The sequence below is a fragment of the Crocuta crocuta genome, unplaced genomic scaffold (assembly GCF_008692635.1).
Source record: "Crocuta crocuta isolate KB4526 unplaced genomic scaffold, BGI_CrCroc_1.0 scaffold363, whole genome shotgun sequence".
In the NCBI taxonomy this organism is placed as follows: domain Eukaryota; kingdom Metazoa; phylum Chordata; class Mammalia; order Carnivora; family Hyaenidae; genus Crocuta; species Crocuta crocuta.
Window position 1 is genome coordinate 222,409 of NW_027531626.1, and position 14,520 is coordinate 236,928.

Sequence of the window (14,520 nt, forward strand, 5' to 3'; positions counted from 1 at the left end):
ACAAGGCCACTCCTTCAAGGCTGGGAGAGGTGGTTGTTTCATTTAATGTATATAAACCAACACAGACATGACTGGACTGCTATCTTACATCATACACAAAATAACTCAAAATGAATTAAAGACTTGAATCTAAGACCTGAAACCATAAAACTTCTAGAAGAAAATATGAGTGCGTAAGCATTCTGACACAACAACTTCTGGACAGGACTCCAAAAGCAAAGGCAACTGAGGCAAAAACAAACAAGCAGGACTACTAAGCTTCTGAATAGCAATGGAAATCACCAACAAAATGAGAAGAAAAACCTACTGAATGAAAGAAATTATTGTAAATCATATAACTGATAGGGAATTAATATCCAAAATATATAAAGAACTCACACAACTCAACAGTAAAAGAACGAACAATCTCATTTTAAAAATGGGCAAAAGATCTGCACATTTTTCCAAAGATGTACAGATGCCCAAAAGGTACATGAAAAGATGCTCAAAATCACTAATCATCAGTGATATGCAAATCAAATCCACAAAGAGGTATCACCTTCTGCCTGTTAGAACAGCTATTAACAAAAAGAAAAGGAATAAGAAGTGTGGGTGAGCTCCTACACTGTTGGTGGGAATGCAAACTGGTGCAGCCCCTCTGGAAAACAGTGTGGAGGCTNAAAAGGGAACACTCGTGCACTACTGGTAGGGAGGTAAACTGTTAGGGGTACTAGGAAAAACAGTATAGGAGTTCCTCAAGAAAGTAAAAACAGAACTAACCGTATGACCCAGCAGTTCCACTTCTGGATATTTACCTAATGAAAATGAAAACACTAACTCAAAAAGATAACGCACCCTCACATTCACTGCACCGTGATTCACAACTGGACATGGAAGCCACCTTAAGTACTCATCAACAGATGAATGAATAAAGAAAATGTGGTGTCTCTGAGTGTGTCCGCACACATACACAGAGACACACACACACACTGGAATAGTATTCAGCCATAAAATAGAAAATGAAATCTTGCCATTTGTGACAACAAACATGACAACCTTGAGGGCATTATGCTAAGTGGAATAAGTCAGAGAAAGAAAAATACAATATGATCTTATGGAACCTAAAATAGTATTAAGCTCATAGATACAGAGAACAGAATGGTGGTTGCCGGAGGTGGTGACGGTGGATGGGCAAAATGGGTGATGGTACAAACTTCCAGGTATGAAACAACTAAGTCATGGTGATGTAACGTACACCATGGTGGATATAATTAATAATACTGTATTGCATATTTGAAAGTTGCTAAAATAGTAAATCTTAAGTTTCTTATCACGAGAAAATTCATAACTATGTATGGTAACAGGTGTTAACTAGTTTATTGTGGTGATCACTTCACAATATATACAAATATTCAATCTTTATGTTGTACACCTGAAATTAATGTTATATGTCAATTATACCTCAATTAAAAAAAGAAATCAATGACATTCTTTCTTAAATAAAGGGGGCAAATAGAAAAAGCTCTATCTCTGCTGATGTGATGTGATTTTAAAAAGATTGCAGTGTTGCTTGAGACTTGCATAATTTGCCCTACTATACACAAAGGAACCCCATTCAAGAAGAAACTAAAAATCCATTTTTATTAATAATTTCTTGGAGGGAAAGAAAAACAACATATTTACATACATGTTTACAAACACTTGCATAAAATATTTTTTTCTTTCCTTTGAAAAGCTTTTTTTTTTCATTTGGCAAAAGATTAAAACATATTTACCATAAGCAATGAAAGCCAGTAACTTTATAGTCATGTCTCCCATACACTTGTAGGCTATGTAAACTGATACTGACATTTAGAAGGAGGATGAACTAAAGTAGCAGGATTACTGATAGGATTGCTCTATTAGGAGATAATACTAAAGTTATGAGTTATAGTTAAGAATATGAAATACAGTAATTGCATACTTATAGGGTCTTATTCTCCCTGTTGTGTTTCAGCGAAGGAGGGAGAAAAAGAGTAGGAAAGAGTTAGAGGGAGAAAGAGCAATAAGGAGGCTGGGTTTGGAGAGACCAGAACTGTTGCAAGGGGGATGAGGAGATCAAGCATCTGAGAACACCACTACAAAGGGAGAATGTGCCCCAAATCATGTGCCCATGCAAACACGGCACTGCCGTGAGGGTATCATATGTCCTGAGCTCCACTCTCCATTAAAAAAAGTTATGACTAAAAATACCAGAGAATGAAGAGATTACCTACAACAAGAAGCTACAGATTTAAAACTACCCTAAAAATGTTTCTTTCCAGTAATGGCAGCCTTTTCAGAATTTTAAAAGCAAGCTTATTTTATTTTTTTGTTTTTTATATACGGGGGGGGGGTGGACAACAAAGAGGTAGGGAGGATGGACAGAGATCAGAGATCAGTATCTTTTCTCTTGTATCTTAGCAAAATGTCTGTTTAAATGTTGGAAATAATAAGCATTATAGAATTAAGCCAGTAATACTAGTGAATTACTTGTTCCAATTAACTAAAAAGGGGGAGAGAAACAGATAAATCTTTGCATTTATTGCTTTAATGCCCACATATACATAAGATAATTTAAACCTACAGTATCTTTTTCTTTGGAATAACCTATTTATTTTTAATATCATTTATATTTTTAAAAAGTTTTAACTACTCATATTTTTGTACCATATTTTTCATTTATAAGCCTCATTATCTTCATTGAAAGAACATTTTTCTTCACTGAACATGACAAAAACCCCATGCTCAAAAATCTCTATCTCTGTTTTACTACATAATCCATCTGCTTCCTTCTTGAGGATGTTCTAGGCTGATCTGCAAGTGAGTATAAAATTTGGTTAAGGTTTATTTTTTAAGGGTATTAAGTGCCATAAGCTGTTACAAAAGAAGTAAAGTACATCTCCTTATCACAGTACTGCTCATCTTGAACAGAAAAACTAAAACTCAGTGAAAATAACTCGATTTTCAAATATCTAGTTTTCCTAAAATTGTAGAAAAGATACCAACAATGTAGACATTAATAAGGGGGAGGAGAGGGAGAAATAATAGGGTAGAAACTAGCAAGAAAAGCTAAAGATTCTAATCAGAAAGTTTTTCATTACCATGTAGTAATGAAACTACTATAAAATTTCTGCCAAAAAATATCATTCTAAGCCATTTTATAGTAACAGTAACTTCACTCATATGAGTTGAGCACAGACACCTGAAGCTATTATTACAGACAGACATCTCTTCAGGTAAAGAGGTAAAATTTCAAGGAAAAAATAAAGGAAAATGTAGTTATACCATATCAAAAGCTATTATGATGCACAGAACCAAAGTTCATTTCAAGTAATAAACGAGTAATAATTTAAATACAACATATTTGCCTACATTTCTATTACTTAAAAATTATTTAAATCTCCATTTACAAAATAAGTATAAATGAATCTGGAAATTAAAAATCACTGTTAATGCAAAATCTCTACATTACATTTAAAATGTAAATTACAATCAAGTAATGTTGAATTAACCTCTGAAGTAAATACCTGAGTAGAAACTGATATCCTTTAGATATTCAATCCAAACTCCATTAAAAATGCCAGACCTAACTTTCAGCCTGTTTTAGTACTGATAATTGGTTTAACTTTCCCCATTCAATAATGTAAACATTTATTTAAAGATAAAATAAGTAAGAGAGAAATAATGGTGAAGATTTTTTAAAACAGCAGGAAAAAAATGCAAACCAGGTACTGTTAGGTACAACATTTTCCTAACACACAAATAATTCTGAGAACAAAAATCACAAAATTATCTGTGGCAATTATGGAGATCTGATTTTAAACAGAGATTTTTAAAAATTTTTAACTGTTAAAACATGCATCATTGTTTTATCCAAGTTAGTTTTCTCTGACAACTCTATGAAGCATAACTTTCAGGAAAAGACTTACCCTGCAAGATTCATCAAATTAACAGACATTCAGAAACACAACATTTTCAAATCAATACAAATATTAGTGGAAGGCAGGGAGCACTTTTGAACCTTAAAAAGGCCAGGTTGTATTTAAATACTTAATACAGAAGTACTGCATAAGTGGCCTACTGGTGATAGAAAATATGTAAACTTTTGAAAAGAGACAATTTTTTAAGCCTGTTTTATTTACATCAGGTTATCATGAGATTGTTCACACTGTAGAAGTCAGATTTCGGTAAAGACTTTATAAAATGATAACCCCATTTTTAATCACCTCAACATTCAGTTTTCAGGAAAAGGACCAGCTTTCTTATACCTTTAAAAAATCATCTCTGGTTCTTATACCAGATTTCACGCTATCCTATTGAGATACCTGAAATGCCAAAAAGCCTTGTCTGGATTTAGGCAGTTGTTTGGATGTAACCTGTCTAAAAAGTAACAGGATTAATTTTTTGAAGTAACAAAAATTATTTTTATAAATAGTTACTTTAACAACCTGCAAGCTTATTCCACTATGTCACTATCAAGATTGTGGAAAGAGAGTTTCCACTTTAGAGCAGTTTAAGGTATCCCAGGAGAAAGGCAGACTTATTCTTTTACAACTAACATTTTCCCCTCTAAACCATATTATCCAATCTAATCACCCAGCTGACTTTTGGCCATTTCTAACAAATACAACCTCAAAGATCAAATGTCCTGTTATGTACTCAAAAACAGAGCAGAATCTTGAAGGCACCACAAGGCAATTACATTGAGGGAAAATACTAAGTATCTACTCTCTGGTATTTTTCTTAAAAAATACAGACATGTTTTAAGATGTTATTTTGTAATCAGAATAATTAAAATATACTCTTCAAATGTTTTGTTTTTTCTTTGGGAAACTACTTGTGCATGCCAATCTTAGAATGGCCCTAAAAACAGAAATATAAACCCACTTAAATTCATCTATGTTCCATTTCACAAACCAAATCAATAGAGCATAAATTTCACACACATACCACAATTTTTACATGATAAAAGAGACTGATAATTAACATGTGCCTACAATGAATGTTTCCCACATTGTTTAAAAACATATAAAACCCAGTACTCCTGATTTAAAAAAAGGTATCAAAGAACTATAAAAGATAAACTTACAATGCACTGAATTTAATGTACAGTTTATTCAAATTATAATCTCCATATTCCTTAATCCTTAATAAGATCACAAAAAAGTTCTGACTTAACAAGAATCACAGAAAAATCTTTGGGGAAATTATCTAGGAACTAAATTTATCCCTACAATCAGTGTTAGTCAAGGAAAATCCTGGTCCTTGATTATGAATAAGCAGGCCCTGGCAAGAAACAAGAAAGTAGGATCCAAGTAGGAAATATCTGTAATTTTAGTTGAATCAAATCCTTTTTAATTTCTACCAAAACAGCTAACTCACTGTGCCTTTCTTAAGATTTCCATGTAAGATATTTAGCTTGTATTTCTACCTAAGATTTTTTTACTTTGAATTTTTCCTTCACTATGAAATGAAGCTAAGGAAATTAAATTAAATATGGATATAATTATGAGACAAGCTAAAATAGAACACTAAAATACTTGTTTTAGATCTTGTTTGAAGTAACTGTCTTTTTTAAAGAAATCTTTCACATCTAACAAGAATACTAATAATGACTTACTTCCCAGGTCAAAAGTGTTTTCAAGAAAAAGTGTTTTAGATGGTCCCAGAAACAGACTCTGAGACAAGAACTCAAAAAACAAGAAGCTCACTTGGGAGGTAAATCCCAGGGAACACTCGATAAAGGTATGGACAGTGACGAGGAGGAAGAAAATAAAGAATACATATTTAACAGCTTCCTGCTGTGGGCAATGAAGTCCAGTCTCACTGGAAACTCTAGGAGACAACATGAAATATGCCTCAGAGTATCACCAGGAGGGCAAGTTAGCTAGAATAATTATCCTCCAACTACCATCCATCACTGGCTGAGGGCTGCTCCCAACGCATTATCTTCCTAGCATTTCCAATCTGCCCTGTGTGCAGGCGAGACAATCCAAGGCAGAGTCACAGGTGCTTGCAGGACACTCTATGCATGGACCAGAAGGGTAAGAGCCCAGCGTCTGCTGCAAAGTCTCACCATCAGTAACTCACGTACCAAATAACAGAAATTTCATTTTTGTCAATGTCCCATATAAACCAGCAGTGCATTTTAATAATGCAGGCAACAGAATAGAATGTTTAGGTCTTAAAGTAAACTTCCGAGAAAAGAAAATACAAGTCTTCAGAGTTAGTAAGAGTATGGAGTACTTTAATCTACCAAAAGAAGTCTATTTTTGCCTAAATTAATCAAAGTAGACATGTACATGAATGATTCCCATTTTTATTGAGGTTGCAAAATCCCATTACTATTTGAATTCAACATATCTCAAACAGCCAGCACCAAACACAAAACATAGAGTAATAATAATAAGGTATATATAGCATTTCTAACACACAGGACTGAAAATTAGAGGAGCTGAATTCTTGTCCTCGCTCTGATACTAGCTAGCCATGCACACTATGTAAGTCATATTATTTGTATGGGCCTGCATCAGGTTGCTATCAATAAAGTAATAATGTCTGGCCTACTTATTGTAGAGACTAAGAGGAAAGAAAAAGTTGTGAAACATTTTAAAAATCAAAAGTACAATATATTAAATAATAAGGAATTTTTTTATTGTCATAAAAAGTCAAAGGTGGAAAGGGATGATATAATTGAATTCTAACTCATCTTAATAAAGAAATAAACTCTGCTCTCGTAAAGAGTAGTGACTTGTTTCAGCAAATCAGCAGCAACTCACCAGCAAAGCTGAAAATGAATTAGAGTGAAAAAGAGGCCATAGTATCTTTCTACTTGACAGTTGGCTGAACATGTCACTGGGCAAGTAGCTAAAGCACATTTTAATTATTGTTTTTAGAACTTTGTAACATTTCTAAATACCAGTAAACACCAAAAGATATTGTAAAATATGAGCTGAGAACCTTGGGCCAGTGGTTTCAAATTTACCAGATCACTTACACTATCATAGATTTCATTTGGTACTACAAAGAGCCTAGGAATATTAAATTCTACCATCTTTTAAAATCAGTAAGGAAGCTGCTTTCCACAATTAAAAACTGAAAATGGAGGGAAAAAAGCCAATGAAAAAAGTGCTTCCAACTAAAAGGTTTATGTTTTCCTGCCCTTCAGAAAACACCGCATATGAAGACTATCTTTTGTTCTCCTTGCCTTAAAATTCATCAAAACTGAACAAATTTTGTCCATTATGTTAGATTCAAGTGGATAAATTTTAAAAGAAAATGTAGAAAAAAATTCCATTTATAAAATTGTTAAGCTGAAAATACTTTTATTAAATCTATCTAGTTCAACAGTCTATTTAATTTAAAAATTCAACAAAACTCTGTGCTTTATGTATCATTCTAGGTTTTTTTCTTAGTTTTCAACATGTTTTAGTACTTTTTACTTAAATGTAGATAACACCATGTTCAGTAAGTAATTCAGAGAATATGATGGTCAGAAAAATTTAAATATTTTCGAAAAGTTGCACTGGCCAATTTAAAGACCAGAACTCAGGTCTTGCACGTAGCCAAACACACCTGGCCTTCAATTGCTTAATAATGGTATTTATATGCTCTTTGGTTTCACTATTAGGATGACAGGAAAAACATAGGACTACAGCTAGTAAAGTTAAAACCTCACCGTACAGTACGAAATATACATTTAAACATAATTTATAATTTATAATGAAAAAAACCAATTGTATTATATTATGGCTTTCAAAATCAGAAGAATTAGCTTTAAAAGTTTTTTCTATTCTTTTATAGGGTGTTGGCCAAAACCTTGTATGAGAGTTAAACATACACACATACACAATAAATGTGATAGATCTTGGGGACAAACCACCGTGAAATTCCCAGAGAACCTTTAAATAAGTGACAAATCTAAAACTCTAAAATTACTGACATAGCACTCCAAAAAGCAGCATTTAACAATGAACTCATGATAGGCAAACAAATTCCCCACAATGGTGACTTTAAAAAAGACAGAAGTCCTAGTTACCAGCATTACTTGAGAGTACTTTTACCAAATATAGCACAGTCAATAATAGTGTGACAAGCCACTCAATTGTATTTAAGGGTAAAAGAGAAAGAAGGCAGAGAAAATTTATCTTCCAGCTGTTCTTGGTTCCCTTCCTAATATTCTGACATTCACGGGTATAAAAAGAGCAAGCTCTCTCAATACCCTTCTCTGCTGCAGTTATGGCTCTTTTAATGTTCAAGTAGCACCTGTTTAAGAAAGTTAGTCACTGATTTAAAGACCAACTTAAATTTATTTTAGTAAATAGAAACTTCTAGTTTGTATTTAAATGTTTTAACTAAAAGAAAAGTACATTAATTATTCTAAGGGTCCACTGTTCCTCCATTAACATGTAACAATAATCAATTTATGATCTTTTAAGTTAGTGTTAAAGGATCAAATCAATTTTTATTTAAAAATTACTGCCCTTGATAGTTTTATACACATGAAGTAAGTTCCGTTTTATTTTGTACTAATTCCATTAGCTTTTTTTCTGCTTGGTGTTCCATAATTTTAGGTCTACATTAATAATATACCCAGGATGATGGTGATGCTGATACTATAGGTAGGATCTGACTCTGACAACCACTGATCTAGCTTTCAAGTATTTCCAATGCTATTATGAGGATAGAACTGATTTGCATTTAGAAATTCTCATACAGAACATTAAATGTGGAACCAGAAACTTCTATTTCTTAATTTTTCCACCAAAGAACAAAGAACAACTCCATTCCTTCCTACACATGGTAGTCAAATATCCGGAAAAAAAAACCCCAAAAAACAAAAAAACTCCTTCCCTTTAAACTTATCTTGTCCAAAATAAATACTATCAATTTCTTTGACTGCATCTACTCTCTGTAGCACTCAGGGCTTTTATCACTCCAGATGCCTCCCTATGCACACTATAGTTCATAATGCCCCATTAATATGTACCACTTACAATCTAACATAATAATATAAAGGTTTTAGACTGAATGTCAGGCTGCATGTGGTTTATTACACTTCCTAATCAGTAATAGTTCTATAACCACATTAGGTCTTTCAAGCAACCATACCCCAGCATTATCCAACTGTCAGTCTATGAAATAATACTAATCTTTGATGAAGTTTTCAGTGATCCAGAGTAAATGAGAACAGAATAGAGTAGTAATTTTTCCATCAACTAAATATTGGGCAGGGTGGGAGTGAGGGGTTAAATATTAAGGGATGGTGATGGAAGATGGTAGTTGTTTTCCCAAAATAGAGTCACAATTCACAGTATCTCTTAATATATTGGTCTATGCCCTAGAATACTCAGGTAAAAGGTTCATCTCATCCATCTTCTAATACCATCTAGGTAGGCAAGTTCGTAGAATAATTTCTTTAATTTGCAACAACCAATCATAACCTCCACTCATCACTCTTTTAATTTATGGCAGCAAAGCAAAACTCCCAATGGACTTCAGCAAATAAAAGGGCTGAACACTAGTACTTTAACACTAGTTCCTAAGACCTCCTAGTTTCCTTTACCCACTTCCTTACTTACCTTTATAATTCTACATTAACACTCAAACCCAGGCAAATGGACTACATCAAATTAAGAGAGGTTTGAGATGATAAAAACTGAGTATCATTTGTTGCAGTTTAAATTACTGACCAGTATTTGAACTACAAGTAAACTATACCATTTAGGACAGGGGATAACAAACTATGGCCCATGGACCAAATCCAGATGTCTTTTTGTGTAAAGTTTGAGTGAAACAGAGCCACACCCATTCACATGCACAGTGCCTACTGCTGCTTTTGTGTTACAACTGGCACAGGTGAGTAGTTGGGACAGAGACCATATGGCCTGCAAACCCCCAAATATTTACTATCTAGCCCTTTACACAAAACATTTGCCAACCTCTAATCTAGGGCAATGAACTATTTACTAGTGAAGAAAAATCTGTGACCTGCAACAGTAATCAGTGACTAATGCAGGACGTACCACCCACACTGGAGTATCTAAATATAAACACTGAATATAAAATCTGAATAGTCCTTTATCCTACTTCTGTATGAAGACTTGTTGCCCAACCAAGACAAAGCATTTACTTACCTGCTCACTGAGCTAATCTTTAACACACATTTCTCAACAATTCACTAGTGGAATAGTGAAGAATCCGTGAATATACTGCTCTGTAATCTATGGTTAAAAAAAAAAGTTGCTGCAAATAACTCAAAAGTACATACAGAAGAAACTGTACACAACTACATAATAATTTCCTTTACCTTTTAGATTTCAAATACAAAACACTTTTAAGGCACTTAAAGTAGAAAAGCTTATTATTTAGGTAATAGTTACTGTATTAAATTATGCAAATTAATTTCCCTTTTGTGTTAAAAGAAGACTTTCACTTTTATGTATATAGAGTTGAAGTCAAGGTAAAACTTCTAACCTAATTTAATCATGTAGCATTTTAACATTTAAGTGACACCAGAATCTCTAAAGAATAGTTCCAACATTAAAATACTTTGATATTAGAATGCCCGTAAGAGATCACTTCCACATTTTCCAGATAAGAATGTCTCAATAGAACATGAAATATTTATAGTAAGAGAACTAATCAGTGGCACAGACAGAACTAGAATCCAGTACTTAACTATCAGTTTGGAACTCTTTCTCCTTCATAACTGAGTATGAAAGATATGCTCATATTCTAGGAAAAGGTAAAGTGATATTGAAATATTCTAGAGTTTTAAATGTACAGTAAACATATTCACAGGGGTATCACCCACTCAGGTTAAGCAATCCTCTTGTGTTTTCTACTAATCAATCAACTACAAAATCACAGAAGGAAAAAAATGAATTCATGGTAAAGCCACTCTTACTAGATCAAAAGTACAACCAATTATTTGCTTGACAAACTCTCAACAATTTAAAAAAAATCAATAGTGAAGAAGGGACAGTATGACAGGTACTCATGTACTGCTAATTTGGTACAAACTTTCTGAAGGGTAATTTGGCCATATTTCATAGTGCCTAAAAAGTTCTCACCATCTAAACCAATGATCCCACTCCCATGAATATATCCTAAAGAACTAGTCTAACATAGAGTTCAAATTTCACATACAAAGATGTCCATCACACTATTATTTATAAATGTGAAATACTAGAAACAATCTAATATCCAAAGAGAGAACTGGTTCAATTATGGTATATATTCATACAATAAAATATTAGGCAGCCATTTTTTAAAAATCACATTTTCAAAGACATGGGGGAGTATTTAGGAAGTTAAGTTATAAAACATAGGATATACAACTATATGGTCAATATAATCTCAATTTTGTTATTATGCACACACACAAACACATATACACACTCATACATATAAATAGCATAGACAAAGACTGAGAGGAAATACAAAAAATATTAACAGTGTTATCTCTGGATAGTGAAGTTGCAGATAATTTTTTTTCTCTTCTTTATCCTTTTCAGTATTTTCTAAATTCTCTATAATAATCATGTTATCAGGTTTATACTCAGAAAATAATAAAAATTCACTCTGTAGTCAAGTTTAAAATTTTTATAGTCTATATAATAAATAAGGAATAAATATTGATGGTACTCAAAAGTATACCTAAGTGATGGGAAATAAATCATTAATGTGTATGAGTATAATTTCCACACACATATAGGTGGGTAAATTTGAATCCAAAACATTATTTTTTCTCAATCCTTGAGTATAGAAAGTTGGTATTTAGTAAATAAGAAATGCAAATCTTTCAATAAAATTGGTGCAAGGCATCTAAAAATTGTGCTATTCGGGCATAACACTGAAGATATAAATGCTCTCCAGTGTAATGTAGATACCCAGTTTTAGACTGAAACAGGTATAACCTAGTACATGCATGGTGGCCAATAATTAACTAATTAAATTATATATATATAAATATATTTCCCCCCACCCCCCACTCCAAGTGACTAGGAATGGTCTATGCTTTTAAAAAAAGAAATACAACACCATACCATTATTTTAGTTGGAAGAGCCGCACCAAAAATCATGACAAAAAATTTGTAGAACTGTAAGAAAATCCAGTGGCTTTTTTTGTTTTTGTCATTGTTACTGATTTCTTGCTAAAAATTCAAATAAGAGAGTCAAATTGCTTAAAAGCACTACAAAAGCATAGCAGTAGTGTATGGTCTGCAATGATTTGAAACCACTAAGAATACTCTTCAATGTCTCCTCATTTGCAGACTACTGCCTATCAAACACGATCTTTGAAGGAAAGGACTACTTCTCTGTTCTTTTACCAATCTTGAATTTATATTGTTACAATATAGTAATGACACAAAGTGATGTCACGCACAAAAAGGCAAACTGTAATTTTAAAAGCTAACTTTAAAATATGATTCTATCCGTGATAAAAAATCACATAAATATTATTGTAAAAAATAAAATACATCCTAACATATTTTTACATGAGCTGAAGTTTACCACTTTTAACATAAAAATTCTGAGATGGAATTAATAAAAAAACAATTTTCTTATGTACCACAGAGCAATAAGTTTAAATCAGACTATTTTGAGTTGTGTAGCCCTTTATTAGCAACTAAAATAGAAGGTATCTGTTGTACAACACGGGTAGTAATTGACTGTAACTGGAGATTTATTATATTCTAATACAGATCATTTATAAATGCAATTTCTTTATTAAAAAGCTTCCACCCTTTTTTTGTTTGTTTGTGTACAATTTGCAAAACTATTCTGAAAGCGGAATATATGTGCACAAGTCTGCAAAGAGTGCAAATTTAGGATATGGTAAATGCTTTACAAGTTACTCTCAAAAAACTCTCCCACAACTGGGCCTTTACATTGCCATCTTTTTTGATCAAAATATTTTGATGCCAACCTTCCTTCCACTGCCCTAAACTATAAAGCATTTTTTAATGAGTTGAAATTAAGGAAGGACTACACCTACTAGAAAAGAAGAGAAGAAAGTTCTATTAGTTTGAGGTTTCAGAATCCCCCCAAACCAGGACCAGTATCTTGGTAAGGGCTAGGCTGGGACCCCGGACAGAGAATGAGTATGTGCAGGTGGCATCCCTGAGGATTCAGAGCTTCAGTGGACCGTGAGTGCTCCCGCTGCATAACTCACTGAACTGTCTTGCCAGTTTCTACACTGGCTTGACTGGGCATAATTCAAAAAGGAAAAGCTCATATTCATTCCATTCTTCTGGAGCTCTGTGATAGCCTAGGGGAAAAAAAAAATTAGTTAGAACAGACTTCATTTACAAAAGTGAATACTCTTTGAATGTGTTGGTGGCTTCTGTCCACTTCACAGCTGAAGCCTAGATTCTTTTCTCTTGATTTGGAATCTAGATATTCAAGATATCCTCTTGAATATCTTGTCACATCAAATCAAATAGGTAAAAGAGAGGACTCCTTATTTCATTCTCTCAAAGAACTTCCACTAATCTAGCTTCTTAATAAGTATCAATCATCTTTCACCCTACCTTTATTATATTTAATAAGGCCACTTTGAGAAAAATATACCTCTCTTTTCTCTAAACCAAATCGGAGCCACTTCTGTCATGAAATACTGGAGTCTCCTCTTTGTCTAAGGTTGACTAAATTCAAAATATATATATAAATTAAGTTCTAGATCTAAGAAGTAAACCAGGATTTTTACTTTAATTGTGGACTGGTTTGTCATTGATTTCATTAATATTTTATTTGATCCAATTCAGACTTTAGGAAATTAGTGTAGCTTACCTAGTTTAAATTTCAAGAATTAGTTTAAGCCCTTAACAGACTTTTCTACCAGTCAATACTGCTTGAGAAAACCATTCCTAAAAATCCACAATGCACTATCTTTCAAATCACACCAAAATAACATGGACTTCAACGTTCTACCCTACACTATTCTAGACTAACATTGCCCTCTCCATGATTTCCCTGCCTCTCCAAACAATGAATGCATTATTGCTTCCTCCTCTTATTCCTGAGTATATATACTTTCTTCTTTCTTAAAAAGTCTCACATTTTCTCTCAGGAAAGCCATATCATTTTATTTATCAGAGAAAAAATTACTATCTCTTTCAAAAATCCAGCTACCTGAATCTTTTGCCTCTTACTACTCTTTACAGGAAATATTATTGTTGTAAAGAGAAAAATATATACATGCCATCTGTCTTGTGTTACTAAATTATGAATATCTAAAGCTCAAGAGCAGAATCTTCTGTTTATTTTTTATGGAGTTTAGAACATTAAATAAAGCCAAAAAATTAATAAGGCTACTTATTACCAAAGGTTACTTTGGTTTATATTTGTAAAGAACATATTGGCTGTGAGTCAAGAGAAAAACTAGGTTTCTATTCTAATTTTTTCTATATTTAAAAGAAAGCACTGGCCTGTCTTCCAGTAAAAACATTTATTCATGTAACCAAAATAATGGAAATCCAAATTATCTTAAATGTACTAGAAAGAAAATTTACT

At 32.9% G+C, this 14,520-nt stretch overlaps 1 protein-coding gene across 6 annotated transcripts in view; it reads right to left on the bottom strand.

Moving 5' to 3' along the window:
• Positions 1 to 1,603: 1,603 nt before the first annotated feature.
• The window catches only part of MEMO1 (mediator of cell motility 1), a 123,359-nt gene continuing 110,442 nt past the window's right edge, over positions 1,604 to 14,520 (bottom strand). For 3 of the 6 annotated variants that reach the window (XM_077772785.1, XM_077772783.1, XM_077772784.1), the window contains one exon: positions 1,604 to 13,276. In XM_077772785.1, coding sequence (XP_077628911.1) covers positions 13,145 to 13,276 — 132 coding nt within the window. In that variant the 3' untranslated portion in view covers positions 1,604 to 13,144. The remainder of the gene's footprint in view (positions 13,277 to 14,520) is intronic. The other 3 variants (XR_013337237.1, XR_013337236.1, XR_013337238.1) reach the window with 3 other exon arrangements.